This window comes from Channa argus, chromosome 4 (genome assembly GCF_033026475.1).
Source record: "Channa argus isolate prfri chromosome 4, Channa argus male v1.0, whole genome shotgun sequence".
Lineage (NCBI taxonomy): Eukaryota > Metazoa > Chordata > Actinopteri > Anabantiformes > Channidae > Channa > Channa argus.
In genome coordinates this window covers 15,026,556-15,046,235 of record NC_090200.1, presented here as the reverse complement: position 1 = coordinate 15,046,235, position 19,680 = coordinate 15,026,556, and the positions used below count along the sequence as shown (strand labels likewise).

The window sequence follows — 19,680 nt, the reverse complement described above, 5'->3', positions numbered from 1 at the left end:
CTGCCTGGATTATTCATGAACAGCGGGGACGTGTGGCTGTGTGTTGTTGGGGGCAAAGGGAGGGATCAGGGCTGTGTGTGTGTGTGTGTGTGTGTGTGTGTGATGGGGGTGGGGAGGGGTGGGGATGGGGTGTGGGGGTGTGGGGGGGGTCCCGGCAGAGCCAGTGCATGAGGGATGGTCCTAAATAGTCTTCCTTTAGGAATGTGCAACTCAGTGGAGAGGAGGGGGGTGGATCCTGGGTCAAGCCAGTGGATTGGTTCATTTTTGATGTGTTAAGTACAAATTTGAGCTCATGAATTACACAATAGACTTCATATATTAAGGCATAGGCTTACAGTAGAAAATATTCAATTGCTAATCGTGTTCCAGTGTTAGATACAGTCAAGCAACAGTTTTAATTTTACCCAACTAGTCTCTAAAATCTTTGTACCGTTTGCTCAATGCTTCCACTGTGACTCTTTAAAAGAAACGTGTGACATTGTCTCTTACTGTCTAAAATCATGTTTCAGTGAGCCTACATGGATGTGGTGGTTCCTGTGCTCAAGGATCTATTCATTGAGGGGGGTTGGTAGAGACAGGAAAAGCAAAAGGGAGGGGGGTTGGGAGGACTGACGGTAGAGTGGGGACATGGGGATGGGCAAGTGTCGTGCATCCCCCAAGGTACTGGCTGTTATGCCAAGCAGAATCAGGCTTTTTCAGAGAAGCTGGGGGTAATCTGTCAACCTCAACAAACACTGTCTCCCCATCCCCAACACCCCCACTCCTCCTTCCTGTAGGTGCCTTCCTCTTCATTTACAGAGGAATGGAGACAACACTACAGCCTACAGCTGTATTGTATGTAAGTGGTAGGCTGCTGTTTCTCTCCTTGAATTATATGAAGTGAAACCACACGAAAGACAATTATACACACTTGGATTGTGTATCTCTGTACATGTACTTCCCCTATAAGCAATGCCTAATTTGCCTGAGATGGTGACAGTTGTTTGGAAGTTAGGAAATTTCCATTTTACACTATAGTTATTAGACCTCTGATGCACTGATACAGGCTAAGTGTTTCTATTGTTGATTCCAAACTGGCTCACTGGAGCAACCCCACAAAACCACTTGGGAGTGCGGCACTAACCTCCCATTACTGGACTTTTCTCTCCACGCAAGCACGCAGGCAGCCTGTAATCCTCTAACAATTCACAGATTGTGCATTGGAAAGTGTGTCTAAGCCTGATTAATTTGCAGGGAAACTTGGAAAAGGTGGGGAAAATCCAAAACATACTCTGCGATGTGATGTGTAAAATCAGGTTGCATGGACTGAAGAGGTGAGCCAAATAACACAATCATATGGTTTGTCAAACACATTTGACATGCAGGTGTATGGAAAGACGGAAACCACTGGAAATGAGTTTTATATTTTATATGCAATAGTATTCCTGTCTATAAAATATGATGACAACCTGCATTATTTGTTGATATCTAGGGAGATTATGCAGCATGCCTTGGACTTGGTAACTATTGTGGAAGATATAATGAGACAACTGTTTAACGGATTATACAAGTCTTTTAAATCTCTCTGTCTTTAGATTAAACAATAGTTCTGTGCTGTTGATTTAAAGCTTTTGGGTTTAAGCTGTGAAGACTTCGCACTACTGTGCACAAAAACAGTGCCTGTGTTTATTTGCAGTGTTTGTGTTGCTCATATCCTGTTGTGCTGCATTTTTAAATCCAAAGGAAAAAGTGTGTTTGTTTAATTATATAGATGCAGACTTTTGTGAGAGCACACTGAACAAGAAAACTGGCAACAGTGTAGTTAATGCATATTGTCATCCTGTTTGGAAACAACTCACCACTCCCAGTCTCCCATGTGTAAACTAGACACGTTCAGCTGTGTAAAAGGTCTAGACCTACTTGTTGTACACATTGTAATTATCAGTAAACTGTGCCATACCTTAGACTTTGATCAATTTAGTCACGTTGATACTGAAACAGCAGAGCAGGCAAGCTACACATAAGTCAAGGATATCACATAATCTGTTGCATTTCCTAGTGGAACAACATTTATGTTTACTTTTCCATTCGATTTCCTTTCACTTACCTACATCATAATATTTTAGTTAAATCTTTAACAATCATTTTCACAGGATACCTGTTGTAGGTTGCTTGCAGACTTAAATGTGAAAAATCTACATATTATTGTTTTATATATTATTTTTTTATAACTTTTTAGTGTCAGCTTTTGTCATTGTGAGTTCTTCTGACTTGTTACATCTTTAGTCAACCTGCCATTAGATAAACTTGGACTGTAACTAAACAAAAAAGGGTCTAGCTAAAGAAAAGTCTTCATCAACTATAGAATCTCGTAAGACTTGTTCCTAAAATACACTGTATGATCTAAAAACCCTAAGGCCAACTGCCTGCGCGTAAACATCATGGGCTTCAGATGAGCAAAGAACGCGGAGCCTTTGCCTCGCTTAACACATCTGGATGAATAGAGCGGCGTGTGCCCTTTCAAAAGCACGTGGGACAAATCTTCCTCTCACTGCTATGCCACTGGGGGATGGCTCTCAAACCACATTCCTGTTATTGTTATTCTAATTAGCTTCCAGAAAAAAAAGGAGAAAAATAATTATGTGTGCATTCACACATACACTCTTTCACAGTACAAAACTTTATTTGCTGTAGAAGCAGGAGGTGAAGCAAAGCGGCGTGGTGGGGGTTGACTCAAAGCAGCCGTGTGTGAGATAGAGGCCCTGATGTCTCTCAAGGATTCAGCCAAGGCATGGGGTGAAATGGCACAATAATCAAGAAAGCAGGTGGGAGGGAGCCCAGGGGAAGCTTCACACACAGTTGTCATGAGAATATCTTTGAGAGCACCTCTACATTCCCCTTATCTCAAAACTGCTGCCTGTATGTTGCAGCTGTGCACATAAAAACACACAAAGCCATAAACAAAAACAATTACTATGACAACTGCAATTCAACATTCATGAGCTGAGAAGGAAATTAAGTTGATGTCACACCTGACACGGCACAACACAAAATTCAAATGTCACATCAACATTTACTGCAACAATATTTCACGCATTGAGTTTATATTCAGTGGTAAAAAATAATGATGAAACACTCATTGGCCTGCAAAAACCCAGCTGCTGTGCAGCAGGTGAGATACAGAGCTCTCTAAGCAGAACAGAAGTGAAAGTGGAATAATAAACAAGTAGAACCGTGTCTGCGTAAATAAAAAGTATATAGGTAAATAAAACATACTGTATGTCCTACTTAATACATTGCCCTAAAGCACAGATCTAATATTAAAAAATTAAAAAAAAACGCACAACGTTCAATTGCCACTAAATTGATATAGATCATGCCAACAAGCACGCAGCCCTAAAGGAAAATAAGCACTAGGATGTGAAATTCCAGGCCATGGGAACCAAGACCACCTCTGAATTTTTTCCTTAATGCCTGCCGATGATTTCAAAGAAATCCAGAATTAAATTTCTTTGCAGTGTCAAGTTTGAGTGTGAAAAAGAACATCTTTGTACTTCCCTTATTTCCCTATAGTTGCATCACGGTCATCACTTGTTAAAAAAACAAAACAAAAAAACTTCTTTCCCTGTTCTAGATGCTAATCATTAATCAAACCCATTCAGTTAATTTTCCTCCAAAGGTATCCCCTTATACCCCATTTCGATCCTATATTCAAAAACTGAATAGTTTATCCTAATTTGTACAAGTTGTACATCAACTTTGAACATCATTTTCACAGAACTCTGAGAACTTGTCTTTTGTTGCATGATTACAAACTTGGCAGACAATTTAAAACAGTGAGGCTAGATGCCACAGGGTCAGAGAGAAAGGCAGATGAAAACCTCAGCATGCTATTTCTTGATAGGAGCTGTGGTCCCTGATACCGCTGAGCCCTGGACTGATGCCAGGACGGTGATTTGAAGAATTCCTCTGGTTTTTGTGGCACTGGAAGTGCCCTTTTTTATAGGAAATTTGACTTGAGCCAACAAGGACCAAGAGCCATAGGTTCTGTGATCGAGCTCTACAGCTGGTAGCTGTCAGTTGACACAAACCTCACAGCAGCTACACATGGCCTCTTGTATCTTATGCTTCTTTTGAGGAAGGGATGAGCTCTATGCAGTAAACACTTACCCAGCAAATAAAAAGTGGGGGGGGGGGGCTGTGAAGTTACAACCTGGAGACATAGATACTGGTTATCCTCTCAGTCAGTTGTAAGCCAGACTGCCATGTTCTCCAACGCCCCCCCAGCGTAACGGCTTAATCTGGCCTCCCCCACCACCAATGGGTACAGCTACCTCATTAATGCCCAATCGTCCAGCTCGGGGACTGTTGTCAGAGGGGGAGGGAGCTCATGCTTGAATTCTGCATTGCAATTTGAATATGTAATGTGCTAGCCATAATATAATCACCAATCCGGTTCAGTGATTAAAGCACACTTACAATGCAGTCACTTAACATTGCTGCACAGAAAGACTTATTTATGCAGGTTAATCTGTGGTTCATTGTTTTACATGTTTACATAAATAATTTTGCACCTTTTCATGAAAAAAAATCCACAGCTCCTGTATCATTCCTGTATTGCAAATCATTCAAGTCTGCACAGAGACAGCATGCATGGAGACGTGGTGGCTCCCTGGGGTTCGTCTACTCCCTCTTCTCCTCCCCCTACACGAATAAAGCCTCCCCAGTTGCAAGCCTGACCCAGTAACCTGGCTAGCAGCCTGGGGGTATAGTGTACCCTGTCTTTAGGGCCTACAGGGCCCATGTGAGCACACAGGGCCAGCATTTGTGTACAGAGCAAAGTCACTTTTGTCAATGCAATCGGCTCTTGTGAGGATTAGAACAACTCCTTTTAGACAGGCTTGATTGTGTGGTGTGTAGTAGCCTAGCAGGCAGAGCTGTGTATTATAGTGGCCCAACTAATCTGACCAGACCCAGGCATCTTTGCTTACAGACACCTTGCAGGGAAACCGTTTTCAAAGTGCTTTTGTTGATTAAGTTGGTCCATGTCTTTACTTATCCTTTCCAGCATGTTTGAAATCATAGTAAAAATGTAAATTAATGACCCCTTTTCCTCAGGATATAGGCTCTGGTGCCTCGGCACTAGCTATATTCTCCATGTAGATCACTGTGTGTTTCAGGTTTGACATTGAAGAAATAAACTACTGGGTCGCATCCAACTAATATGGACATTTGGAAAGTCAAAAGGCTGACCTCTTTTTGAATATATGCACATGCTTACTGGATGCTTAAGAATCAAACAAAAATGTGCAGAGGAATCATCATGAGTGCACTCAACAGCAAATCAGAACTAATTAGAGCCTTCAATTTCTGAGCTAATAGGGAGAGTATGCAAAACATCTTACCCCCTGGCTCCCCTTGAAGCAAATCGCTGGCTGATTTGATAGTGATGCCTGAGGAGAGAGAGAAGAAACTGGTCACAGATTCAGGAATCATGTTCACATTAAATCAAAGGGACAGCTCATGCATTATAAGTGAAAATATGCTGCCATTCTTCCAACTCTGCTCACTGGATTTCTTGGTATAACAGCAGTCTGGCTTATTATAAACTTTCCGCACTAAATGCCAAAATATTGCCATAATTGCCATTTCCCATCAGGCTTTGTCCTGGTGAATTATTGTCATATTTCTATGTCATTAAGTCTACAGTTCAAGGGTTTCTGCTCCTAATCTACAGAGGAATGTGTGTGATTAATGAGTCTATAGACCACAGAAAACTTTGCTCATGTCAGTTTAGTGAGGATGTTTGTGGGGGTGGGTGTGGGGGGTATTTTGGAAGCATACAGATTAAAACAGAAGACAAAGCTCATTCTGAAAAAAAATCTATTTTTTTTTTTTTTTTTACAAATGTACTGTTTCTAAAACCTCCATAATATGACCAGAATACCTGACTTAAGCTCATAAACCATTATATAGTTTTCTTAATCCTACTGATAAAAAATATATTTAAATCATACAAAAATGCTGCTGTAAAGGCAACAAGATACACTGTTGATAGATGGAGGCTATTATCCTTGGTGTACACCTGTGCCAATGATTGACAGTGCTCTTAATTTATTATTAATGGTTTTAGAAGTATCTTCACTATCAAGGAGAAATGTTGTGATTTCTTCATATGGTAGTGTTTAATATTGAATGGAATAATAAATATTAGAGCACATAATGTTTGTAACATATTGTAAACAATCCCAGCTCAGAGGGTTTGAATTTTGCTTGACTAGTTTGAATCAGATTAATCATAAACTTTTTAATATCATCATTTAAAATGTGAGAATAATTAATAGTTTGGAGTAGTAGACTTAAAACAATTTGTGAATGTATACTGATGTGTACTGATGACATCAGCAATGGCATCACATAACTTCCTCTACATCCTTTATTAGGCTAAAGTATCAAAAAATGGCACTATATATAATAAAGTAATTCAAGTTTAATCTAAAATGTGAATATTTCTTGTTTCTTGTACAAAATGACGGACATTTAAATATATTTGTCTTATGAATTGAAGGTTGGACAAAACAAGCAAAGTCAATATAAATTTAATAATTGCCATTAGTTTCCGGAGCTAAGATCACTCTTCTACCAACAGAAAGTAACATGACATCAGTTTTGACCAAAAATAGTAAACAGAATATCTTAAAGCTTTATGTCGGGATGTGTGATTCTGATATTTTTGTGTACTGTAGAGAAGTCAATAATTTTAGCCCAGATTTAATTCAAAAACAAGTCCTCATGATCATTTTCACAACAGCCTCTCTTTACTTGCAGCATAGACATGAAACTCATAAATAAATTATGTCTAATAGCAGCAACTCTTACAAATTGGGGCTCCAAGGGACAAAATCTTCCACACCACAGTGGGAGACCAGTGGCTCAAAACAGTATTTTCTAGGGTGGGCTTTGACAGGAAAAACTGTTGCAGTGACCTCTCCGGGTTGCCTGCTTTGGCTTGGAGGAAGCTGGCTGTGTGAGCTCTGGAGTTTACTCTGCTTCACAGACCCATGAGCTTTGGAGCTGGGCGGGCTTCCAGATGTTTAAAGGGCAGAAAACAATAATACACTAGAGCTGAGCAAAAGCCTGTGGAGTCCAGTGTGGACTATACAGCTAACCCACCAACTCCCACATCCAGGTCGAGTTTTATTATGGCCTGGGATGGTGAAGCATATGAAAATACACTTCTTTTTTATTTTTTTTACAGATCTGGAAAAAAGCTTAGTGAGCCTTCCACAGCAGTCATATCTGTGAGACTAACAGTCTTATCAAGCATTGCTCTAGGGAAGACCATTTGGGTAGACTAAATTATCTCAGTCTAATCTAATGGACCATAAAAGCAATAAAACCATCTACTGATTCAGAGGAGTCGAATAATTTGCTTGATAGCTTGTTCATTAATTTATTCCCAAGAGCGAAATGACAAAAAGCAACCTTTTTAAACATTTATTGACTGAAAATCATTTGTGTTCACCCATAATCTAAATAATGAATTTGAAATATATTGAAAAACAGCAGGGCATAATCACTAACCATCCATATAAGAACCTAGAAGTGTTTTAGTTTGTCAGGAAATTATGCTTTAGTAAACATACAGATGTGCACCATTTGAAATAGCCAGAGCTACAAACAGTGTGTCCCTGCAACATCATGATTGTAATTTTTCATATGTGATGTAAAAGCATTGCTGTACCATTAGTTACGTTATCATTAGTAATACCGCTTCATTGTCTAAATGTTACAAAACAACAGGTTTATATATGTATTTATATAAATATAGTGCAATGTCTGTTCATAGTCCTCCGCTTGACATTTCCTGTACTTGTATCTGTACTAAATACTGTTGCAGCTACACTGCTAAAATGCAATAAATTACCAGGCATTCCATCCTAATCCATTATATTTAGATTTTTTCAATGTTTATATTTTTAACTTTGCCTACTGTGAAAAACAATCTCTGGTACTTTGAAAATACACGAGTTCCTAAACTGTTTTATTCATGAAATATACAGTGCATCCAGAAACAGCTTTTTCCACATTTTATGTTACAGCCTTAATCCAAAATGGATTAAATTCATTATTTCATATTTATTATCTTAATTTATTCTAAATATAAAAATAAAAATCACATGTACATAAGTATCTTAATCTTCATTTGGCTTAATGGGGAGCATTGGTGCACAGCAATTCCCAGATCTCTCCACAGATGTTCAATCGGGTTCAAGTCTGGGCTCTGGCTGGGCCACTCAAGGACACCGACATACTTGTCCTGTAGCCACTTCTTTGTTATGTTGGCTGTGTGCTTAAGGTCGTTGTCCTGTTGAAAGATGAACCGTCGCCCCAGTCTGAGGTCCAGAGCGCTCTGGAACAGGTTTTTATCAAGGAGGTCACTGTACATTGCTGCATTCATCTTTCCCTCAATCCTGACTTGTCTCCCAGCTCCTGCCACTGAAAAGCATCCCCACAGCATGATGGTGCCACCACCATGCTTTACTGTAGGGATGGTATTGGCCAGGTGGTGAGCGGACATGACACTTGGCATTCAAGCCAAAGAGTTCAAAGAGTTTTCTTACTCATAGTCTAAGAGTCCTTTGGGTGGGCTGTCATGTGCCTTTTACTGAGGAGTGAATTCTGTCTGGCCACTCTACCATACTGGCCTTATTGGTGGAGTGCTGCATAGATGTTTGTTCTTCTGGAAGGTTCTCCTCTCCACAGAGAAATGCTGGAGCTCTTTCAGAGTGACCATTGGGTTCTTGGTCACCTCCCTGACTAAGGCCCTCTCGATCGCTCAGTTTGGCCCGGCGGCTCGCTCTAGGATGAGTCCTGGTGGTTCCAAACTTGTTAACTTTGGGACCTTGTATAGACGGGTGTATGCCTCTTCAAATATTATCCAATCAAGTTGTAAAAACATCTCAAGGATGATCAGTGGAAACAGGATGCACCAGAACTCAGAAATACTCATAAGTATGTGAATACTTATGTACATGTAATATTTTCTTTTATTTTTAATAAATAGATTTCAAACAAACTTCTTTCAAGCTGTTATTATGGGGTATTGTTTGTAGAATTTTGAGTAAAATAATACATTTAATCCATTTTGGAATAATGCTGTGACATACCAATATGTGGAAAAAGCTGTGAATACTTTCTGGATGCACTTTATATACCAGAGATTGTTTTTCAAAGTACGGGACCATGAAAATATAATAACTGAAAAGATCAAAATATAATAAATACAATAAATGTTCTGCTTTTCACTGTTTTTTACCAAAGGATTTGTTGCATAAATTAACACAATTGAAAATATGACTTATTGCATTTTCCTGTGATGTTACACGCTATTAGTAATTAATCCCCATTTTGTTATAAAGGAAAAAAGTGGATGACAAACACATCAATTCAAGTGAAAAGACAGAACTGCAATAACTGCTCGTTCTTGCAGTGTTGTTATTGGGATGTTAATTTATGACATAACTGCAGGATTAACTTTAAGGTGTTGATATTAGTTATGGAAGTTACCGTGTAGCATGTAAAGGTTTAAGGTTTTATGTAGGTATATCATTGTTTTTATTTTATTAGTTCCTGTAAACATGGAAGTATTGTATTTTGAAAGGGTGCAAGTAAAAAATAGCAACTTAACGACAAAAAAAGGCAACTTTATGTACGAGTAAAAAAACAAGGACAAATGGGAAACAGTGCGCGGATATAAATAATCAGCAGCAAGACATCACGGAGAAATGTGCAAATAGGCTTAGCTGCAGATGAAAGTGGCAGAGACAGAGCCTAAGCGAGACTGTCACATCTTAAAAAACTCGCAATGAAGTGGAAGTGTTAGGATAACTTTCGGCGATGTTCATGATTAAGTTCTGGCGACGACACTCCGGAATTCGTACTCGCTGGGTTGCTACAATGTTGCTTGTGACGCTCCGGCAACGTAGAGGCAGCGGCTGTGTGTTAGTGAGACTGACTGTCCAATCAGACTGAATGATCTCGTTCTATAATGGACCATAAAAGCCAAACAGTCTCCGGATTCAGAGGAGTCTAATAGTTTGCTTGATATCTTGCTCATTAATTCATTCTCGAGAGGGAGCAAAAACGCAACCTTTTTAACATTTAATGACCGAATGGGATTTGTCTCGGCCCACAATCTAAATAATGAAATTCATATTTATTAAAAAGAGAAAAACAGCTGGGCGTAATCGCGACTCTCGGTCTTCTGGGAACTTTAATGCGTTTTGGTTTTCTCGGGAGATTACGCTTTGGTAAGCAGAAGTGCACAATTTGAAATTGCCCAAGCTTCTCCTTTTCAGTTCAAAACAAATGCTCCTCCGAGCTTGAAGAAGAATATTAGAGTCTGTCACACTGCCTGTTAGGATCCCAATAAATCAAGTTTAGCCAGCATTTAAACATGGCCCTTATCACTGACGCCTCTGTTGATAAGACCTGAGTAGTCCGCAGTTTACAAAAGTATTTAAACTTAACTTTTTTTCCCTTCCAGTAGGAAGAACACGCTGCGTTTCCAGTGGGGATTGTACAGTTCCCGGAGTTAGGAGGCGATCAAGAAAAACAAAATATAGATACAAAATCACACACATGCTCTACAGTCGAAACCGATCCTTTTCCTTACCTTCAGGTTCTGGTAGGCTTCCAATGTCCGGATGGCAGTGTCAGTAAGTTTGACGTGATAAAGAGTTTGATTCGGGGTGTTTTTGTTGATTTTGCCACAGGAGAGCCCATACCGATGCTCCTGTCTCAGCGCTGCCATTTCTGCAACTGAAGGCTATTGGTGACATTCAGCCTGAAACGTCACGGAGGAGAGAGCATGTGGGTGGAGCTACCACACACACACACACACACACACACACACACACACACACACACACACACACACACACACACACACACACACACACACACACACACACACACACACACACACACACACACTGAAACATAAAGAAATCATTTTACTTTCGTTTTCCTACTCCCGACTTTAAAATATGCATGTATCTAGTCTTTGATCTGCTGGGTTACATCCGAGTTACATACCTCCAACTGGAGATTTAGATATGCGATCTATTTTTAGCAGCATGCACACCATGAAATATAAATATACCTACAAAAGAGCATATGTGTGGAAAATACATTTAATTTTGTTTGCAACATTCATAGTTAAAAAATGCAGAGTAACCAAACTACAATCAAAACACAACCTATGGAACTTTTAACATAGACCTACTGTGTACAGTTAACCCACCAACACTCACATTCAGGTTGAAGAAGTAAGAATTATAAAGCAACAATATAAAACAAATGCAAAATATCCCATTCATATCATATTTATCATTATTTGGGCTCATCAAAGCTAGTTAATTGTGCAATGACACCTGAAATGAAGAATATTTAACATTTCATGTTAGCATACTAATAGTAAATGTAACTATAGCTGTCAAATAAAAGTAGTAGAGTAACTGCACTATTTAACTAAAATGTAGTCGAATAGAAGTCAAAAATATTAAAAGGATTTTTTTGTGTGTGTGTTAAATACATTTAAAGAAATTTCAAAATTTGGATTAATGAAAACATTTCTTAAGAACAACATGTGGTGGATTAAAGTGGAGCTTCTCAGTAAAGTGTGTTCATTTACTAAAGGCCCAATACGATGTTATTGTCTAAGTATTAGTCTTGTTCTTAACCAGCAGCTTTGATGTTGATACACAATTGTACATTTTCAGGATTGGTAAAATGATCCCATACAATATATAGCACATGATATTAGCTATTATATATTTGTCTAATTTCCTCTTCATAGTAACCTAGACTGTGCAGTATATGTATTACCCTATGTAAAGAAAGGGGTGTTTTTAGGTAACATGGTGTCTGGTTTAGGGATAAACTTAAGCTTTTAGATTTGTTTCCTACACTATGTTTCTTTGAATTTTGAAACTACAGCAGAGTTAAAATAACTCGTGAAGACATCTGAATTAATTACAATTGCAATTAGTCATTTAGCAGATGTTTTTATCTAAAGCACCCCACAAGTGGGGAGGAGACACTAAGGACACCTTTGGGGGTGCCCAGGGACACTTCAACATGTAGCCAGAAGCACTGGGATTCAAACATGTGATTCATGGACGACCCTACTAACTGAGCTACAATTGCACTCACACGTCTATTTTATAGCCTGCACTTGTCCATGAGTGTTGTAGGACTTCTTAGAAAGTGAGAATAAAAACCTCCCGATGCAAATCAAACCAAATCAAGTAAGCTTCTATCTTTTTGGTAGATTGCATTCATGGAAACTGCATTATGGGGCACAACAGTGAAGGCATTAAGAAGCTTACAGACGTTCTGGCAGATTAGGTTTTTTTCTTCTAATCCTGCAGATTACCAATGCACAAGCCTGGTGGCTGAGGGTGCTTTAGTGCGCTGCACTGTTTCTTTACATTGGTCATTTTTCATTGCTGTCACATTACTGGACTACAACAACTAAGACAGAGACAAGCGGGAGAAACAGGAGATCAAAGTGTAACAGAAGCGCGGAAACTACGCAGGTGCAGATGGGACAGAGCTTTAAAAGAATCCTAGACGAAGCCAGATTTATCGATGGATCACGAGTTGGATTACATTAAACACAATGTGGATTTTTGTAGACGTTACATCCTGGAGATATTTTTTTGCTTCAACAGAGTATAGGTGGAAGAAGGTGGTTCACAACACACAAGGAGGATCATCTCTTAGAGACTAATGCAGATGGTGTCTATGGCTTTCTGTAGTGAAATGGAAACGGAGCCATGTTGTGAAGAGCATGACAACCCTGCAGTGGAGCCTGCAGCGCCTGAGGTAAGAGAGGCCAGTTCAGGGCTTGCTGACAGGTACAGCCACACAGAGCTCACCTGTGGGCCATCTGAGGAAGGTGTCAAGCTGCAAAGGACAGAGCAGGTTGAAACAGAGAGCTGTGCCACAGAGAATAAAAATGCTGGGATAAAAAGCCCCCCTTCTGATCCCGAGAAAGAAGGTGGAGAGACGGCATGCAACAAACAAAGAAAACTAAAAAAAACAAACAGCTGGAAGATGGTACGATTTCAAGACCCATCAGCAGACGATAATGTGCCAGAAAGGGACAGCTCAGCAGAGAGTCTCTTTCCAGAATATGCCATAGAGGCTTGGACTTCGTCGGCATTCAAGGAGCTGCGTACAGCCGAAGATTGGCAGGACATCACAGGTGGAGTTACACCAGTAAAACAACACATCACATTCAGAGAGACAAATTTTAGATTTGATTTTTGTAGGTAGTGTTAAAAAAAAGAAATCTCTAACTTCTAAGTAACTACTGCTCTTTTGTTGACTTTGACACTAACACTTGATTTTTAATGTAAAGAAAAGCGACCATAACATCATGAGATCAAGCTTCCTAAGCACATGTTGACCAGCAAAAAGTAGATTAACCTGGCCTCCTCCTATGTGACCTTCTCCTTTTTCATAACGCAGAGGACAGGCTGTTAAGGAAGAATGTGCTGGAGCCTGGGGCCCCACATGCCCTGCGTCCCACCTGGGGTCAGGAGGTTACTGTGAAGATGCAGTGTGTCCTGGAGGACCTCACTGTAGTGGAAAAGGACTGCAATCTTGTCTTTGTTATCGGAGAGGGAGATGTAACCGAGGTGAAAGCTTTTAACTTCATAGTTTTACAGTAGGGAACCCAGAAGATCAAAAGTGACTTAATCAGGACTCTAAGTCTACACACACACTTGTCACTCTGTGAAGCTGTAGTTAGGTACAGCAGCACTGTGGGCTAAATGGCAGCATTGGTATCTTAACATCACAGTGACAAAACTGACCTACTTATGTAAAGCAGGTGTAATGTTTACAATTGTTAGCATGCTAACATTTGCTAATAAGCTGATGGGAACATCATTAGTTTTGTGGGTCATTAATCAAAGTATTGGAACATAAGCATCAACCCAATTGATGTGAATTCATTTTAACATTTTTTAAATATCAAAAATGCAAACCTCATGATGGTGCAAGAGGACATTATGTCATTCTAAACCCATCTGGGTACCATGAGCATTTGTACCAAGTGTTCGTGCAAAAGTATCTAGTAATTGTTGAGATATCTCAGGCTGCACATAAGTGGAGGACTGACTAACAGTACAACCAACCAGCCAACCTGTAGATGTTTCAGCCAGTTAAGGGAATTGAAATGCACAGCACAAAGTTATGCTTAAATGTGTTATGTTTAGGTTTTGTATCATATTGGTTTGTGTATTACCATTACTGTTTTTGACCCCTGTAGGCCCTGGAGGAGTGTGTCCTGTCCATGCAGAAGGGTGAGATCACATTACTGCTGGCAGATTCACACTATGCTTATGGACTTCTGGGAAGGTAAGACATTTCCAGCCATGCTTGTTTATTGGTAAACCTCTGAATTATGGCCCGTGTTGAAGCAGAAACAAAGCGTGACCAGTTATATCTGTTTCTATCTGAGTCTAATCTCAGTAAGAGAGCTCAGAGAGAGCTTGTACCTGTTGCTGTGGGGGAAGCCCAGTTATCCAGGGGTAGTGGAGTTAATGAACCATAAACAGGAGCAGATGGCTCCTTCCTGACACCATTCAGAGGAAGCCTATCAATAGCAGGTTTGTAGCCTCCCAACCTATGGGAGGACTCCACTCATATTACGGCAAGTGGCTTAGACTTATAACCTTTACACCATTGAGCCAGTATAAACACAGTGGAGACTGGCGTGTCGCTGGTGAAAACCTATTGTTTATAGTTTTAATATTTACTTTAGATAGTCTGAATACGTGAGAGCAAGACAATAATGCACCATGGCGATTTCATGGGGCTAAGTCTAATAAAACAAGGAACATTTTTATTTGATTAAAAGTTTTGGCATAATATAAAAGCCAAAGTTAATAGCAATTGTGTGCGATTTGTTTGTTCATTAAGTTGTAACACACCGCTTTCTGTAGTTCTGTAGATTTTAGAAAGGCAATAATATACTGTTTATAATGCAATTTCATAAAGAGCAAAATTGTGGCCATTTGTTTAATTCTGAAAGTGATTAAATCAACTCTGGGCCACTGTTCATGCAAGCCTACACCCATCCGAGCAAATGAAACATTATTAGATAGTTGCAAACACTCAAATCTGGAGCAATGTGTTTTCTGTGAGTGGCCAGGAGATCTTCAATTAATAAAAAAAATCTAAAATTACTTATTTACTGGCATTTTTGAGCATACCAAAATGCCCCTTTACTGACAATATAGGAGGTACTGTACAATACCATTAACATCGTAGCTATAGTGAGGAGTAATGCATGCAAACAGACCCAACCTCCCAAATATCACATGGCAGTAAAAAAAAAAAAGATCATTACATTTACACTTTCTTAATTATATTTAGTTTACTGTTTCAGCCTCTTCTGTGCACTGTGTGTGAGGTCCTGTTCGTAGTAAGGGTCTGCGCGATGAGGATGATGGGGTGTGAGATCTAGAGTGTCAGCCTTGGTCATGTGTGGAGAAGCAGGCAGGAAAAAAAGGGAAGGCAGCGGGAGGTTAGTTAATGATTGTTTCGATGCAGCTGATTAGGGTTGTGTGCTGTGGAGTCAAATTTAGCCAGCACACGACTCACTCGAGGTTTGTTCGTTGCTCTGAATCTGATTTTCCCCACTGAAGTTGAATAAGTTTGGTTACCTTTTATATTATTTTATACATTTGTTGGTGATTTAGTATGAAAAATCAAGAAAATAATTAGTGAAACAACGCGTCACAGGGAGAACCAGGGTAGTTTTTTCCGCTTACTGTCTTCCTTTTAAAATACTGAGGCTTTTATTAGAAAGTAATATTTGAGCATATAAGCAGACAAAAATAAGAATCTCATGGAGTGACAGACATCATGTTTTAAAGTATGTTTGACAGGCTCATACTGTCTGAGCTATAAAATGACAGAGACGATGAGAGAAAATCTCATTAGCCTCTGTCTGTTTTCTGGCAGATGCCTTGATTGAACTCTGTGAGTCGCCTGCTGCAAACATTGATGCTAAGAGCACTTCAGTTATCTATCACAACAGTGTGCAAAGCCGGCCAGACAATATGCTTCCACACAGCACAGTGGAGAGGTCTGTAGCTAAGTGTTTGTATGATGGGCTAGCTGCAGCACCTGATGTGATCGCAGATGCAACTCCAGAAGAAGATGAACGTGTGGATATTGATAATGAAACATTTGCCCGATTGATTACAACAGACAGCCCAATTGGGACTAAATAGACTGTAAAAAACACATCCTGTGAGATATTAAGGGCCTTTGAAAGGCAGTGTGACAAAAGACCTCATCACGCTTGCCTTTTTCAGGAACAGCAGCATGCGTATAAATTATTCTCCTCTGAGACGTACTTAGAGACATAGACTACATCCCCTCAGTCAGCAGGTCATTATCAGAGACCAGTGGAAGCTAACATCTAATGATCTTCAGACAGGCACGACTTGAACATTCTTATATACCCTCCAGGGTCCAGGGGGAGGTTGCCTGCACAATTCCAAAGTTAACAACTGTAATACTCACTGGCAGCTGCTTTATTTTTGTCTGAACTCAGTTGAACTTGCAAAAAAAAATTGATAAGTGAGTTTGTTCTATTTACATTTTTTTGTGCATACATGTATGCAAGGATTTTTAGCTATATGTATGTAATAATACCAGACAACTGACAAGAATTTGTCAGTGTGCACCGTCAGGTTACATTGGCCAGCTGTCAAACATAAACAGAAGCCTAAACTCCTTTGCTGGCAGCTACAGTGTTGGCATCCTTTTACTCTTGGCACAACTGAGAACTACCTTAGTTGCCCGTGTTGAAATGGAGTTAATAAGACCACTGGGATGTGTCACATTTAAATTAATAGTTTAATACAAGTCCAGATGGAAAAGGTCAGCCAGTTAATTATTTTATGGTTGTATCATCATGTCAGGTGGGAATTGTGTGCTATTTATGGTAAATACAGCAGTTCAACTTTTTAATCTAATCAGTTTTACACATTTGTACAGACACATACACAAAAGAAAAATCTTCTTTTTAGACACATACCTTTTATCATAAACATACTCTACACTTGGAACACAAACAAAATATATAATACTACATGCAAAATCTAATAACTAAACCTTGGACCTTACACAAAAGCAATGTGCACATTTTAAGCAGTTTGCAAATTGTGGCAGATTCAAGTTAAGTCACTGTGGTTCACCTACTGCAGATACATTTGCAAGTGCTTAAGAGCTCCTGCATGATATTATATAGATGGCAAGTATGGGATTTACTAGGATAACGTGTCAAAATTAAGCAAGAGCTAATAACAGGTTGCATATTGCAGATTTGATGAAACAGGCCTCAGGTTCTCAATTACAACATCATTTGAAGATGGCAAATGATAGCAAAAAATACATTACTACACAACCTTACTATTTTCATTTTGGAAAAAACATGTGTCATTTAAACTCCGGAAGTCATTTTATTAGTGTGATTAGCCAACTAATCTTGGTTGTATGGTTTTTCTGTTACACATACAGTATATCTGATTATTTTGTATTAACAAATTTTCCTAGCCAGAGCATCTTTAGAAAGGACAGTGAGGGACCCACAAATGAACCCTGGGGTATCCCACATGGAATAACAGATAATAAATTATAAACAATGACTATGAACAAACATATTGCCCACAGAGTTTACGAAGTGCAACACAATAATAGATTCTCACATAACCTTTATTGGGATGGTAGAAACACCTCAGTAGTGGCAGACCAGATGGCTATGACTCAGTTTAAGGGGAGGGAAAAAAGTAATACTGTTGAGGAGGAATTTCCCTTCAATAGACTCTGGGGAGATCATCTGATTGGCTGCTGGAGCCTTAATTACACCAAGCTTAGTGATCTGGGTTTGTCGTGTCAGAGAATAACAAGTTGGGTGAGCTTCATGTTCATGGGAATGTGCTGTAACTTTTAATTTATGATGGTTATTGACTAATATGCATCATCTGTTGTATGCTGTCAGCTTCACATTGAGCTACACTTCATTGGCCAATATCTGATGTTTAGAGAAGTGTAGTGGTGAAAAGCTGGATTTACAGATTAATTTGTGATTTGGTTTATTGCCTAAATATTGATGACAGCGTAAGGTCAGGATGGCATGGGTGGAGAAGTTAACATGAACCACAGAGTTAGTTCCTCCTGCCCACATGTCAAAGTGTCCTTGTACAAGGCACTGAACTTCCACCTGCCCCTGTAGTGTGCTTTTTTTTTTTTTTTGCGAGTTGCTTTGAACAAAAGTGTTCAAAATCAAAATGTAAATGTGAGCATATCACACTTTGTTACAAATAGATTGAAGTCCCGGTACCACATAAATAAAACTCTTTATAGTTGATGACCAAAATTGTGTGTACACATAGAGACTGAAATATGTATGTGGATTTTCCCCACATTCCTAAAGATGCACATATGCCTGGTTCAACATTCTAAAAATCAATCACCATATAAAAAAGCTCACATACACAAGCATCATTTTAACTACCACAATTCCGTGTGTATGGAATTAGAATCTCCCTTAAACACCAGTTTTCATAGCAATATCTGTGCCGGCTCCACTGTAAAGAGGAAGAAGATTGAGGAGGGAGATGTACTTAATTTAATGTGACAGGGAGTGTTCGTCATAAATGATCATTAAGCATAGGTGAAGCCATCGGTTGCACTGGTGCCACTGATTTATCACATGTAAGAGGAACACATTCATTTTAAATATCATGATTTGTTTTTTTTAAATATCTGAAATATGATTTATTATTTACTTATAATGCCTTTGTTAAAATAAGCTTTAAGAACTTACTACTTTACACCTCAGGATAAAATTGAAAAAACACTGAGAAGAAACAATGGCTGCAAATAAAAAGGACCACAAAGTCCATCACTCAAACAGTGACTTGAAATGAAGCCTTCAAATCTGCATTTGATTGAAATGTAGATTTCAAGGTAATAAAACCAGAAATATTGCCTCCTAAAAACTATGTATGCATGAGTTGGAGGAATAGGCACATCTTTTTTCCTCACATTCTCTGTTTATACATATCACTTAACGTGTGGGAAAAGGAGGATCCACCTTTTCTGTGCGTATGCATTGTTTAAAGACCTGGTCCTTGGGCTTTTTTTAATGTCTAATGTTTAAGCTGAGCTCTACTACTTTTACACACTAAATTCTGTCCACAGGACATGGGAGGTGCTTTTGCATATGTGAAAAGGGTCTATAAGCCTTTAAAATCTGATAAATGACTCAAGTGACGTCACTTGAGTCACTTATCAGATGGGGTTGAAGTTTGAAAAGCTCGATCTGTATCTCAAGGCTGTATTTAAGCAAATGCTAGCGTTAGGAGCAAAGTCAGGAGATCATTATAAAATAAATTAAAAACACTGAGTCATATAAACGGAGCACCACTTTTCCTGTTGGTGTTTTTATGCATACTGGGTTAAAATAAGGTGGTTCTGGCCTGCAGACCATCCAGCTGTGTCAATAGCAAATGTAAAATAAAATGTTTCATTGTAGTCAATTTGCAGCATGTGTAATGATTGTCATACAGTATTGTTAACCACTGGAAAATGTGCTCTTGTGTT

At 39.1% G+C, this 19,680-nt stretch overlaps 2 protein-coding genes across 5 annotated transcripts in view; one reads left to right on the top strand and one right to left on the bottom strand.

Moving 5' to 3' along the window:
- Positions 1-10,795, bottom strand: part of LOC137125388 (novel protein similar to elongation factor RNA polymerase II (ell)) — a 27,559-nt gene extending 16,764 nt beyond the window's left edge. The window contains exons 1-2 of the mRNA XM_067500786.1: positions 10,658-10,795; positions 5,385-5,432 (exon numbers count right to left, since the gene is read on the bottom strand). Coding sequence (XP_067356887.1) covers positions 5,385-5,432; positions 10,658-10,795 — 186 coding nt within the window. The remainder of the gene's footprint in view (positions 1-5,384; positions 5,433-10,657) is intronic.
- Positions 10,725-19,680, top strand: part of fkbp16 (FKBP prolyl isomerase 16) — a 27,087-nt gene continuing 18,131 nt past the window's right edge. The window contains exons 1-4 of one of the 4 annotated variants that reach the window (XM_067500790.1): positions 10,725-10,854; positions 12,720-13,255; positions 13,522-13,691; positions 14,327-14,415. In XM_067500790.1, the coding sequence (XP_067356891.1) occupies positions 12,778-13,255; positions 13,522-13,691; positions 14,327-14,415 (737 nt within the window). In that variant the 5' untranslated portion in view covers positions 10,725-10,854; positions 12,720-12,777. Of the gene's footprint in view, positions 13,256-13,521; positions 13,692-14,326; positions 14,416-19,680 lie in introns of all 4 variants that reach the window. The other 3 variants (XM_067500788.1, XM_067500789.1, XM_067500787.1) reach the window with 3 other exon arrangements.